This window comes from Clinocottus analis, unplaced genomic scaffold (genome assembly GCF_023055335.1).
Source record: "Clinocottus analis isolate CAN_PGR_092001 unplaced genomic scaffold, fCliAna1.0.p SCAF_20, whole genome shotgun sequence".
NCBI lineage: Eukaryota > Metazoa > Chordata > Actinopteri > Perciformes > Cottidae > Clinocottus > Clinocottus analis.
In genome coordinates this window covers 4,692,330-4,704,379 of record NW_027175932.1, presented here as the reverse complement: position 1 = coordinate 4,704,379, position 12,050 = coordinate 4,692,330, and the positions used below count along the sequence as shown (strand labels likewise).

The window sequence follows — 12,050 nt, the reverse complement described above, 5'->3', positions numbered from 1 at the left end:
CAGTCCACCGTGTCTGTGGTCTGTGGGTGGAAACCGTAGCTCTCTGAGGGAATCAGACTGACACAGAGACACATGCAAACTCCACATGGGCCGGCAGGTTCGATACTATAATTCCTTGCTGTGGATAGACAATGTGAATCACTGAACCATCGTACTCCCTCATCCATGTCCCGGGGGGGAGTAAAGACAGCTGGATGGATGGTTTTTAAATCAGACATAGATGGATTCTCCTCTAGCTACTCCTGCAGTCTCCAACTCCTGTTGATGGGTTTTGTGGTCTGAGGTAAAAACTAAAATATTTGCTCACGAACCATTTCTGGCCTCCGCCACCGGTGATTTAATCCTTCAGTCGTTTAAGAGACTGTAATGGGAATATTTAGGTTGAAGAAAAATAAATGCTACTCCCGTGAGGCATATTGAGACTCCTGTCTCTGCAAGCAGGTTGTGTGTCTTCAGCATTTGTTCACAATTGTTTTATTTGTTGTATTGTTTAAAGTTTCAGAAGTGATAAGTATCAATAGCATGATATCGGGTGAAAAATAATAAGTGAATATGTAAGAGTTTATGCATTCGGTTCACCCTAGGGCTATAAGTTTATAGTTTTCAGTGCATTACTGCCACCAACTGCTTATTTTCAACACACTGCTTTTTTTTCCTAGTCACCACTAATGTTAAACACACAACTACAAACAAAGAATTATCATGATTATAAGCACCAACAAAAAAGGTAAGTTTGAGATAAAAGTATATATATTGAAAATGGAAAATGTGGAATAAAAAAAAGAAGTGTGGGTAGATCCATTATTGAATGTTACAAATAAATTAAACAATACAAGTTTCCATTTATTTGATCAATACAAATTAAAAAAGAGAAGTTGTCACTATTGGGCCTCCACAGAAAAGCTGCAGTGTTGCCTTCGATTAAAAAACAAAAGTTATTAAAGAAAGAACATTTAAGAATTATGATTGGCTCAAAATCCTCTCCCTCTGATAGGACTTGGGTCATTTTTTTAAAGACACGAACAGACTGAAAGGCATCAGTGTTTGAGCGTTGGCTCTCATCCCACCACCTAAAAATCAGTTTATTACGGCAACCTGAATGTACTTCAAGCTGTTGCCCCCATGTGGTCTTTGTTAGAACAGCACTCTGTATGCTTTGCCTGTCTCTCCCCCTTGAGACACACACGTGCATGAGCACGGTCCAACTTGATCTCCTCAAAAGAAGACTATCCTCTCTGGACCATAAGCACTTGGCCTTACTGTTTCAGGCCCGCTGCCAGTATTTGTGTGTTGGTGCATGTACTGAGGTGTCTGCAAGGTTTCCATTAATGTGTAAAAAGCTTGAGGAGAAGAAGTACGTTGGAGAAAATCAGTTGTGTGCAAATATGTTTCCCATTGACTTAATTCAGAGCATATTTGCACATACTGTACACTCGATGCTTAGTGTGTTTTCACATGCACACGTGACTGTGTATGTGTGTGTGTGTGTGTGCGTGTGTAAAAAAGTGTTTGTGGCACTTATGCAACCAAAGTAAGCCGAGCTGCTTCACCGTGTCGAAAGCAAAGATCGGTGAGATCCCGCCGAAGTGCAGATGTGTTACACATTCATGCAGAGGGTTATTTCAAGCTGCAAATCCAAACTGTGTCAACCAAATGCCGAGTACACACAAAAACCTGGGCTTATACCCGTCTGATACCTGTAATGAGATGCTAAACTCCTCTAAACCCTAGTATTAGTGTGCATGAGACTTCATATGAAAACAATACACTTTATCCCTTAATTTGGGGATTGTAAAATAAGGGTAATTTGTGTCATACAGGCAGGTAATTAAAAAAAAAAAAAAGAGAAGAACAGAGGTCACTTTTGCAGCACATGAGCCCGTGAGAGACAAGGTGAGGGACTCACTTGCCCTGCCTGGGGATGAGTCTCTGTGGGTTTTAAGCGCAGCGCTTACCGCACGGCCACATGGTAGGAGCAGAAGGTGGTGTCTGAGTGCTGTCTGAGATTGTGTTAGAAGCCTCTGTGTGTGTCCGTGCCAAGAAGGCCAAAAATATCCCAGTTTGCTAATATGCTTGTTTGGATCTCCATCCCGTGTGCCTGTGTCAGAGCACGTGTAAGTGCACCTCAGTTTCTCTTTGCTCATGTCTTTATATTTATCGATAACTATGTCTGTGTATGGTGTTGACGAGAAAGGAAAAAACAAAAAGGATAGTTTGCGCTGCACTGATTTTAGTATGTCAGCGTCTTAGAAAATGTGTTTAACGGAGGTTTTAAGAAGAATCTTTAATAAGAAGTTTTTTGGCATGATGTTATTATGCGATAACAAACTCTTGCACAAACAGCACTGAGGCCCTGATGCAAGCAACCTAGTGGAAAGCTGTCCTTTATTATTCACTCAAGCTCTGCTCAAATGGCAAAGAAGTCTCAAAGGGGGCTACAGACCAGAGTTTCTTGCTGAATATGCTAAAATGAGGTCGGCATTAAATCGATGGTGAGCAATCTTCCCCCCGCTTCTCATAAGCCCTGAAGAAAGAGCATACTCGCAGCCTGATTGGCCGAAAGGAGAAATGCACCGCGCCGCTCTCAAGTCTTTACGGGAAGCAGGTCCTTGCACAACAGGTGTCCTCAATAACCCTTCAATCAACTCATAGGAATCGTGACATTTTGCTAAAATGCTGTGTTTCTGGCTGAAGTTTGAGTGTAGAAGCATTGAGTTCTTTAAATCATTTCAATTTAATTTTGTGCTAGAATTTCTACAAAAATGTAATGTGGGATATTTTGTAATCCAGTGGGAAATGAGTATTGATTTAATGTTAGACATGGATTCATCCAAATTGGACAAGACTGACTGGAAGCTGTTTATCCACTGTTATATGATGGGTTTTGTACATTTATATATATATATATATATATATATATATATATATATATATATATATATATATATATATATATATATATATATATATTATATATATATATATTTATATATATATTTATATATAGAGATAGATATATATAGATATATAGATATTTTTTTACATGAGTGTACACATAATATGCACTTCGTCTGTAACCTGGCCAGAATGTTTTGTTTTTTAGAGTTGGTGGCCTTTAACTGTGTTTTTGTCAGTGAAGCTGCTGCAAACTGATTATATTTTCAAGGCTGGGAAATTGACATTTTGCTCAGTCATCCCACTTCCTCCCTTCAAATGTGTTCTGATTGACTTTTATCACTGTTTATATCCTGATTTATTTTTCCTATTACAGTCATTTTGTTGAATTCCTTGTAATAAAGCCAAGTGATGGATGACATCATCAAACACAAATTGTAATAGGTTTGAGTTTCTGAACACTCATAAATATAATGTATTGCCATCCTTTCTGCACAGATTAAGAATTATGTTAAGCAAAGAAGGGACGATAAACTGAATTTGTTGAACACATTACATTCTGTGACTTTGAAAAGGACACATTTTAAAAAGATCGAAACATACCTGGGAAACAATTGCATTTCTGTTTGGTTGTTCCGTAAATTTGTGTTCTCATTTAATTCATTGTTTGGCATCACTGCAGGGAAATTAAACAAGTTACACTTAAGTACAAACAAGTATTAGGAAAACAGTGCTGAAAGCCAATGTCTGCCATCTGGTCCGACGGAAAGGGATGTGAGAGCATAAGGCAGACATCAACACTATGGAGGAGGAGAAGCACAGTGACGAAGCAAAAGGTCTGTTTTCCAGCCTCCACTCGGCACAGTCTGGAACCGCTTAAGTCTGGGTTCACACAAAAACACTGCCAGTTACAGAGGTAAAAACACACCAACCTCAAAGAAATAAATATTTTTTTCCTGATGAAGGGCACACATGTGAACTGTGTGCAGACCAATGGAAAGCTGTGCTTATTTAGTTGGAGTGGTTTGTCTATTCTTTGCCCTTTTGAAATAGAAAGAAATTTAAAGATTGATAGTTTGATTAGTGTACTGTTATATTTTAAAACGGTTCCTCTCAATAGTTTGACAGTTGGCTAAATTGGACTGCAGAGCTCGGGAGAAAAGAGAGAGAGAGAGAGAGAGAGAGAGAGAGAGAGAGAGAGAGAGAGAGAGAGAGAGAGAGAGAGAGAGAGAGAGAGAGAGAGAGTCCTTAACGAGCCACCTGTACACACCAGGTGTGACTCATTAACTACAATGAAGGACATTTAACCTGGCCCTCTACTATTTTGCACTGGGCAGTTATTTACCTTTCAGTTCAGGCGCTCAACGCTTGAAATGTCAAATTAATATCTTTTCAGACATAAAGGTCAAATAAGGTTGAAGACTATGTTGTTATTTATGGTCAAATGTGGCTTGATTAGAAATGTGGAATCATTTGGTATCAAGATTTGCTTTGATTCTAAAAAGTTGTTGGTGCCTGTGTTTTGTGACCTTTTAACTACTGATACAGCAATACTGATGACTTTCTCACATGGCCTTTGTGGCATCGACTCTAAAGATTACTGAATGTCAGTGGAGACACATAAGAGCGTAAAAACAGGACAGTAAAAAGAGAGGTATCTCTTATCTATGGTTCAGAAACAAAGTTCTCAAGAGAAGCTTATCATAGAAATACAGATAAAACAAAAAAAAGTGAGTCAAACTGGGCTTGAGGAAATAGTGTAAGGGCATTTTTCACCTAAATAAAAATCTGTGATGCATGAAGTTTGCTTAGATGACTGACTGTTTGAAAGTACTTCATGGTTTCTTCTGGGGGAGGTTTTGTGATGCTTTGTGTACTTAAATGTTAGTTGTGGTTTTCATACTGTTTCCATCCACTTTCCCCACATTAAAGGAGCATTCCAGTCTTTTGCAACACAGTTGCAATGTAATTTTACTCCTTAGATTTCGGGGTCTGCAAAAGCCCTCAAAACATTGCTTTTTTTTCCAAATATACAAATAGTGAATGTGTTACATGTCGAAATTGCACTAAATCCAATAAAGAATGCAAAGTACACACAGACAGATACAAAATGAAAACAAAAACTTTCAGATTGCCGGTATTATTTCTTATAAATGCATAAATCAATGAAATAGATGATTCAGTGAGTCAAACAAGCCTTCAGACGTAAGCAAGGAAGTAACAATTCCAAAATACAGAAGAATGACAAAATATCTGATTTCCCATGATATATCTCCCACACCAGGCGATCGGTTTGAGTTGAGAATGTGAGGTAAGTTTTCCACACACTTGGAAACGTGTCCAAGATGGTGTCAAAGAATGGTATGTGAGTAGAGAAACAGACGGCACTGCGACCAATTAAATCCATGCGTCCATTGCCAGCATGCTGTGACGGTGTGATGGACGTCCACCAACAAATGGGAGAAACATTTGTCCATTTATCTTCCCCACCCCTTTGGGATATCATTCTTAGCAAAGACATATGGGGGAAATTGCATAAACTCTAACCTACTTTTGTCCATTTCATATAGTTTGTACCTTTGGTCAAAAACAGAAAAGAATACATGATTGTGTCAAGTGTTATGCAAGTCTTCTCTGGCCATCCCATAACAATCTTTGTCAGATTTTCCAACGCCTCATTCACGGCTCGAGAGGAACTGCTAAATATGTTCCTCTTCACAACCGGCGTCTGGGTTAAATGGCTGCCAGAGATCATTTTCACATTTTTCCACACATAGCTTCCCCTACTGTTTAGATTTTTCCAGAAACCGCCTTCCTCTTTTCAAGTTGAGTTTCTTCATGCACACATTTTGGGATCGTTGTTTGGAGAACAATTACCAGAAGACGTGGTTGGTCTGGTAAGGCGCTACGTATTAGAAAAGGTGGAGGTAACATACTTTTCATATTCTACTTTGAATCATACTTTTGACCATTTTGTGATAATATTCTTGATGCACCTGCTCTTGGTTAGTTAACAGGAGTTTTTGGATGATACTCCCCACGACATTCCCGATGATGACACCTTTAATGTATATGACGACCTGACTGCAGTTTGCTGAATAAGCCTCCCCTCCTCCCTTTCTGTCTCTCCATCTACCCCTCTTTCTCTCTCCACCCCCTCTGTCCTTCTTTCCCTCTGTGTTTTTCTCCAGAGACCTCCAGTTTTTGAACACCACACTGTTCTTACCTACTGGCCCTCCACCCCACGCACACAAAGAGAGAGAACCACAGGTAAGCTTTCTTATGGACGCATTGATTCGTAAATTTCCAATTACTCTTTATTTTTTGGCTTTCTGGATGTTTTTCAAATGTCAAAGTTATGGTTTTTGGCTTGTGCTGGAACAGAGAAAGCAAAGATTGCCAATACATAGAACAAAAAATAAGTGGTTGCAGTCTCACAACTTGTATATTGTTTCAGAAAAACAGTGTATTTGCCTAGATCCTACATGTTTATTCAGATCTGCAGTGGATTTGTAGGGCTGTTTCTTAGATTTTGGTGACTTTAGACTTTGGAAAACAAGCTGTTGCACTTGGCTTCAGATTCTATCTGCATTTTTCATGTGTCTGGATTGTATTATTCTGGTTCTGCAATGTTTGCAGAGTTGATGTTGTACAGTCATAATCTTGAACGAGTTATATGTCTGGTTTTAGTTCATTGTCTTGTGTATTTTTGCTTCATTGGATGAAAATCACTTCATGAAGTGGTCATACAGAAAACATATGTTGAAGATCGGTATAGCAATTCTGATGTGTATATATTGTGTACTCTAGGAACATCTGTGTTGCATTATTGCTCCCATTGCCAGTTTGTTGAAATGTGACTAGTTGATAGATGAAGTGGTGCTGGAGCAGTGCAGTTTGGTTCAATCTGCAGCTGTTATGATGTGGCTCCAAACAGATAATGGAATCAAGAAATCTTGGACTCATTGGTCAACAATGGGTTTTCTTGAACTCTTGAACAGTTATATGGCAGGGATTTGTATGCTTTTTAGTTTTTTCATTCATTATTCTTAGATTGAGGCTACAACGAAAGAAATCCATTTGTCCTATTTCTGGCGTTAACAATTGGTCGGTCTTAACCCATCTAACCTTTACATTGTATTACATGTCTCCCCCTCCCTTCTGTCTGTTGGCTCCCAAGAAGTTATGTTCCCTCTCCGTGCAACACTCTTGGCCGTATTGATCGGCGTAGCCCTGTGCCAGTATGAAGACTATGACTACCGGCCTGCCTCCATGCTAGGACCTTCAGGGCCCAACTGTGATCAAGAATGCGACTGCCCAATCAACTTCCCCACCGCCATGTATTGTGACAGCCGCAAACTCAAGGTTGTTCCCATGGTCCCAAAAGGGATCAAGTACCTTTACCTCCAGAACAACAAGATAGAAGAAATCAAGGCTGGGGTGTTTGATAATGTTACGGATGAACTTCGCTGGCTGGTACTTGACAACAACCAAATTACCAATTCTAAGATAGCAAAGGGCACAATCGACAAACTCACAGCCCTGGAGAAGCTATTCTTCAGCAACAACAACCTGACAGAGCCAGTCATCCCTCCCTCAAAGTCCCTCGATGAGCTGAAGATGATGCACAACAAGATAGCCAAGTTCCCCGCTGGACTCTTGTCCGACAAGGAGAACTTGACTTCTGTTAACCTTCAGCATAATCGGCTAAGTTCCGATGGCATCGGGGGAGCATTCAAAGGGTTGAAGAAGCTGCTGTCCCTGGATGTGAGCCACAACAAGCTAAAGAAACTGCCAGCTGGAGTCCCAAGTTCACTGGAAATCCTCTACGCTGACTACAACGACATTGATGGTGTTGGTGCAGGATACCTGAACAAGCTATCCTCACTGCAGTACCTGAGGATCTCACACAACAAGCTGGTGGACTCGGGACTCCCTGCTGGGGTGTTCAATACAACATCGCTGGTGGAGCTGGACCTGTCTTTCAACAAACTGCAGTCCATCCCCGAGATCAACGAGCAATTGGAGCAACTCTATCTCCAGGCCAACGAAATCAACAGTAAGTGTCAATTGGCAAACTTTTCTCTTGAAGTCTTTTTTGGCTATTTTCTTAATGGTATGTCTATAATTAGTATGCCTTACCAATGTGCTTACTTTTTGAGCATTGTGTACATGCATGGTCGCTGGCCTGCAATCGTCTTGACTATGTTTACAGTTGCATTTCTATATCTCTTTGTGCATTATCGCCAATGATCAGTAGGTCAGCAGAATAGCATGAAACCACAGGAATGTGTTCAAAAACCCCACAGGGTACCCCTTGGGGGTTGAAAGGCATTTTGAGTATTTTGTTTTTCTGCCAACTTCCATAACTTTTCCTACACTTTCGATTCTCTGCAGAGTTTGAACTGGCAAGTTTCTGCAAGCTCATCACACCCGTCAACTTTTCCCACCTGAAGCATCTGCGTCTGGACGCCAACCAAATCACACATGGCAGCATGCCCCCTGAATACTCCAACTGCCTGCGCCATGCTTCAGATATCATGTTTGACTAAGGACCTCCCTCTAATCAATAACCTTGCCATGACGTCCTTCTCCACTACCATTACACCGCACAGCCCTGAGCCTTCTGGTTTTGGATGCCATAATATCCCACTTGTCTTCGTACTCGGATGTCCTTGCATATAATTATTAAGCAAATCAGATGTACTTTAATGGCATCTTCATCAATTAAATATATCTCTTGAATGAATCAAGAGCTGTGCAAATTTGAGATACATTAAATGAAAGGACAAGTTACAAAATATTACGCTAAACATGCAGTCAGATTGTTAAATGAATCAGGTGTCAAATAATAATAATATTTGACTCTAGACATCAAATAAACATGAAGGCAATAAAAGAGAGGGAAGAAATATATTAAAAAATAAATAAAAAGGACCAAAGGTTCTGTAAATAAAAATGTATTCACGTGCTTTGATTGAAAACACACACTTTAAACATTCCAAACTTTTTATTTGATATATTGAAGACGGACACAATGGAGTTACCAATGGCTCCAATGTCTCAATTCAGTTGTCAATCGTCTTTTTGTTGTATGTTCCAATGTTTAGCATGTATAATAAAAGGTGGGTACAATGATGAATCCATTGCTGTGCAAAGGACCAGCAAATAGGAACCGCGTACTTAGATTTCAGTGTATAATGCCTAATGTGAGAAATGATGAACAAATGTAAAAGTGATTACATTTTTCAACATCTTGAATGTATCGGAGTGCTTTTCAGTAAAATACCAGTGTTATTTACTTGTGTCTGCCGATGTACGCTTTCTTTAAAAAGGGTGCCTTGGTGCAAATACCATGATGTTCCACTGATTGACTTCTTTGAACTACAAAGTAAAAATTGTATACACATAACCAACTGAGAAATGTCAATGTCTCATTGGAAATTCCAATCGAGGGGAAACCAAACTGTTCCTGGAGTATTTGGTGAGTTTAATAAATGACACTTGATTTAAAGACGTTGGTAGTATTCTTGAAACTAATTATTTTCTGCTCAGCTAAACCTTGAGATGATATTTCCAAGAAATCTTACCTAATTCTTAGCTGTCAGCTTTAATGTGCATCGCTGATTTGTATACATTTGCATTATTTGCATGCAACCAATGGTGCCATTCTTTCATAATAAACTACAGCTTTTGCAGTTAAGGTGCTGTCATTGTTACGTTGTTGTTCACTACGTTTGATAAATGCTTATTGCCAGTACAAAATCAACTTGGCAGCAGTGTCATGTTGGTTAAAGTAATATCAATATTTTATTTAGATCATTTTTCATTTTAGCCTGATTCCTTTTTGTGGCCTTTGACTCAGTAGCTGCTTGTGTATTTGCTGTGAGGAAACACAAAACCGTTGAATAAACTATGTTTCCAACATATTTGTATGATATTGCTTTATAAGCGTACTGTAATTAATTTGTATGTATGAAAACAAATAAATGTGGCCATGTTATTTGATAAGTTAAAGTGTAAGTAAAATTTGCTTTCAGGATAACCTTATTTATAATTTATTTGCTAAAACTCAACAAGGCATCCTTTATACAGAGTTATTAGACATTGGTTTATTAGTTGTTGGCAGATAGTATAATAATGATTTATAAATGATTAATAAAACATATTGACATAATCAGTGACAGTGAATTGACTGTACCTAAACTTAGAATACTACAAGTCATATTGTTCTGTAGTGATAACATAGGTGACAATATGAATATAAACATTAGAAATCCTTCTCTTATAGTCTGCTTGTAGGATTAAACTGGATCAAAGTGAACGGAGCCACGATCTACAGTTTTGTCCACCGAGATAATACAGTATATAACTTCCACTTACTACTTACTCAACCCGATCTCATGGGAAGGCATGTGAATGTTGGTGTGTTTCAGCTAAACTGTTTACACTCACGGCCCAACTGTTTTCAAAGAGTAGCTTGTGGTCTTCATCGGTATCTTGTTTTATCTTGACTTCACTTTCAAGTCATTCATTTACAGTATTTACTGAACATAGAGTACCTTTAATCTCTGGCCTATGTTTTAATGTAACTCCAGAGTGAAACAAAAAACTGCTGGTCCTGGAGGGATGCAGCAGTTCCAGGGTCTTGCACAATTCCACAACTTTAAGATATTTTCTATGTAAATCTATATCCTTCCAACTGTCTCGGACAGAAACCGCAAATACTCCACGACTTCCCTGTGGAGCTTCAATACAAACACTCAAAGTTGCCTAAAGAGAGGACTCTCCAAGCACACTGATTTCAATAAGTTACAGCCTCACTTGTGGTAAAAAGTGATACATGTTGACATTTCTCTAAAACCATAAACTTCTTTTTCTTCACTGTATTTAGGAACGGTTCATGCAGGTTCATCAAAAGTTATTTTGGGCTATTTTCCTGCAGAGAAACAGTTTTACATCTCAATAGGTCCCTTCAGAACTCGAAAGGGAGAAATAAGAATCAGGTTTTTGGCCCCTTTATTGTAGTGTGGTGCTTTTTGTCTTATGATTGGAGGAGAAATGTGTTTCATTGTGTGCCAGAGGGAAATAAAACTTGAAAAATCAGCACATTCCTTTCGGTTTCTGCTCCATCACCGTCCAATTTACCAGGAAGAAGACTGAATAAATCCTAATATGGAAGTGATGTTGGTGTTTAAATATTTTTGGTGCAAGTCATTTTTGTATTTACAAGAGTACATTAACAGATGTAACAGTTGAAACTAATCTACAATACAGTCATATATGGGGAATTATAGATTGTGTGTTTAACTGCAGCTCAAGACACCCTATTGTGGGTGTTATGTTGTACTATTTAGTAATAACTGCCACTTAACTGGACCGCATTGTGCCGACATCAACAGAAAAAAAGACTCTGGATATTGTCAAAGCTATAAAAGTCTGCTTTTCATTAGTGTTCCAAAGAGTATCAGCGTCTGTAATGTCTGTAAGCCACAGCACACTATTCTCAATTCAAGAATAGAAAAAATATATAATTTTTTTATGTCGTGAAAGACAAAACGGATAACTGTCATCACTGCAGGAAATAACAGCGAAATCCTGTTGCATCCTCAAAGTGTTCCCCGTGATATGAAATACATTGACACTGTGCATAAGATATCAGGAGCCAAGATTGATAGTCATTGTCCGTGGGTGTATTACTTGACATTAACTTGACATCACCTCTTTTTACAATATCAATTGCACCTTTGCAAATCTCTGCATGGTACCTGTAAGAACAACACTAATCCAGGCGGATGTGTATCACATGTGCTGGAAACACTTGTTTGATTATTAGTCAGGAGTTCCTTATTAGAGCTGACATTATTTAAAGTGTGTAGATTAGTTGATTAAGGTTCGTGGCATTTGTAGTTGTTATGAAAATGTCTTCCAGATGTTCTGTTAGATTCCCGATAGGTGTTTGAAAGTAGATCCAGCTGTAAAGTTAAGTTTTACTTGAAATTTGACCCACCTATGTGATTGAAAGTCAGTAGTCTTCTGTCTTGGAATTGCTGGGATGTATTAATGACACCCGACACTTCTCTATGCCATCCAATTGACGTCGGCGGGTAAAAATATTAGCAGTCTGCACGCTGCCGCGACCTTTACGACATGTT

At 38.9% G+C, this 12,050-nt stretch overlaps 1 protein-coding gene across 2 annotated transcripts; it reads left to right on the top strand.

Annotated features, from left to right (window-relative positions):
* Positions 1 to 6,115: 6,115 nt before the first annotated feature.
* Positions 6,116 to 9,409, top strand: lum (lumican). Of its 2 annotated transcripts, none has more exons than XM_068586393.1 (3): positions 6,116 to 6,165; positions 7,076 to 7,954; positions 8,293 to 9,409. In XM_068586393.1, the coding sequence occupies exons 2-3, from the start codon at positions 7,081 to 7,083 to the stop codon at positions 8,445 to 8,447; spliced, it is 1,029 nt and encodes a 342-aa protein (XP_068442494.1). In that variant the 5' UTR covers positions 6,116 to 6,165; positions 7,076 to 7,080; the 3' UTR covers positions 8,448 to 9,409. The 2 variants fall into 2 exon arrangements, with proteins under 2 accessions (XP_068442494.1, XP_068442495.1); XM_068586394.1 differs by having other exon boundaries at positions 6,127 to 6,165; positions 7,079 to 7,954.
* The last annotated feature ends 2,641 nt before the right edge of the window (positions 9,410 to 12,050 follow it).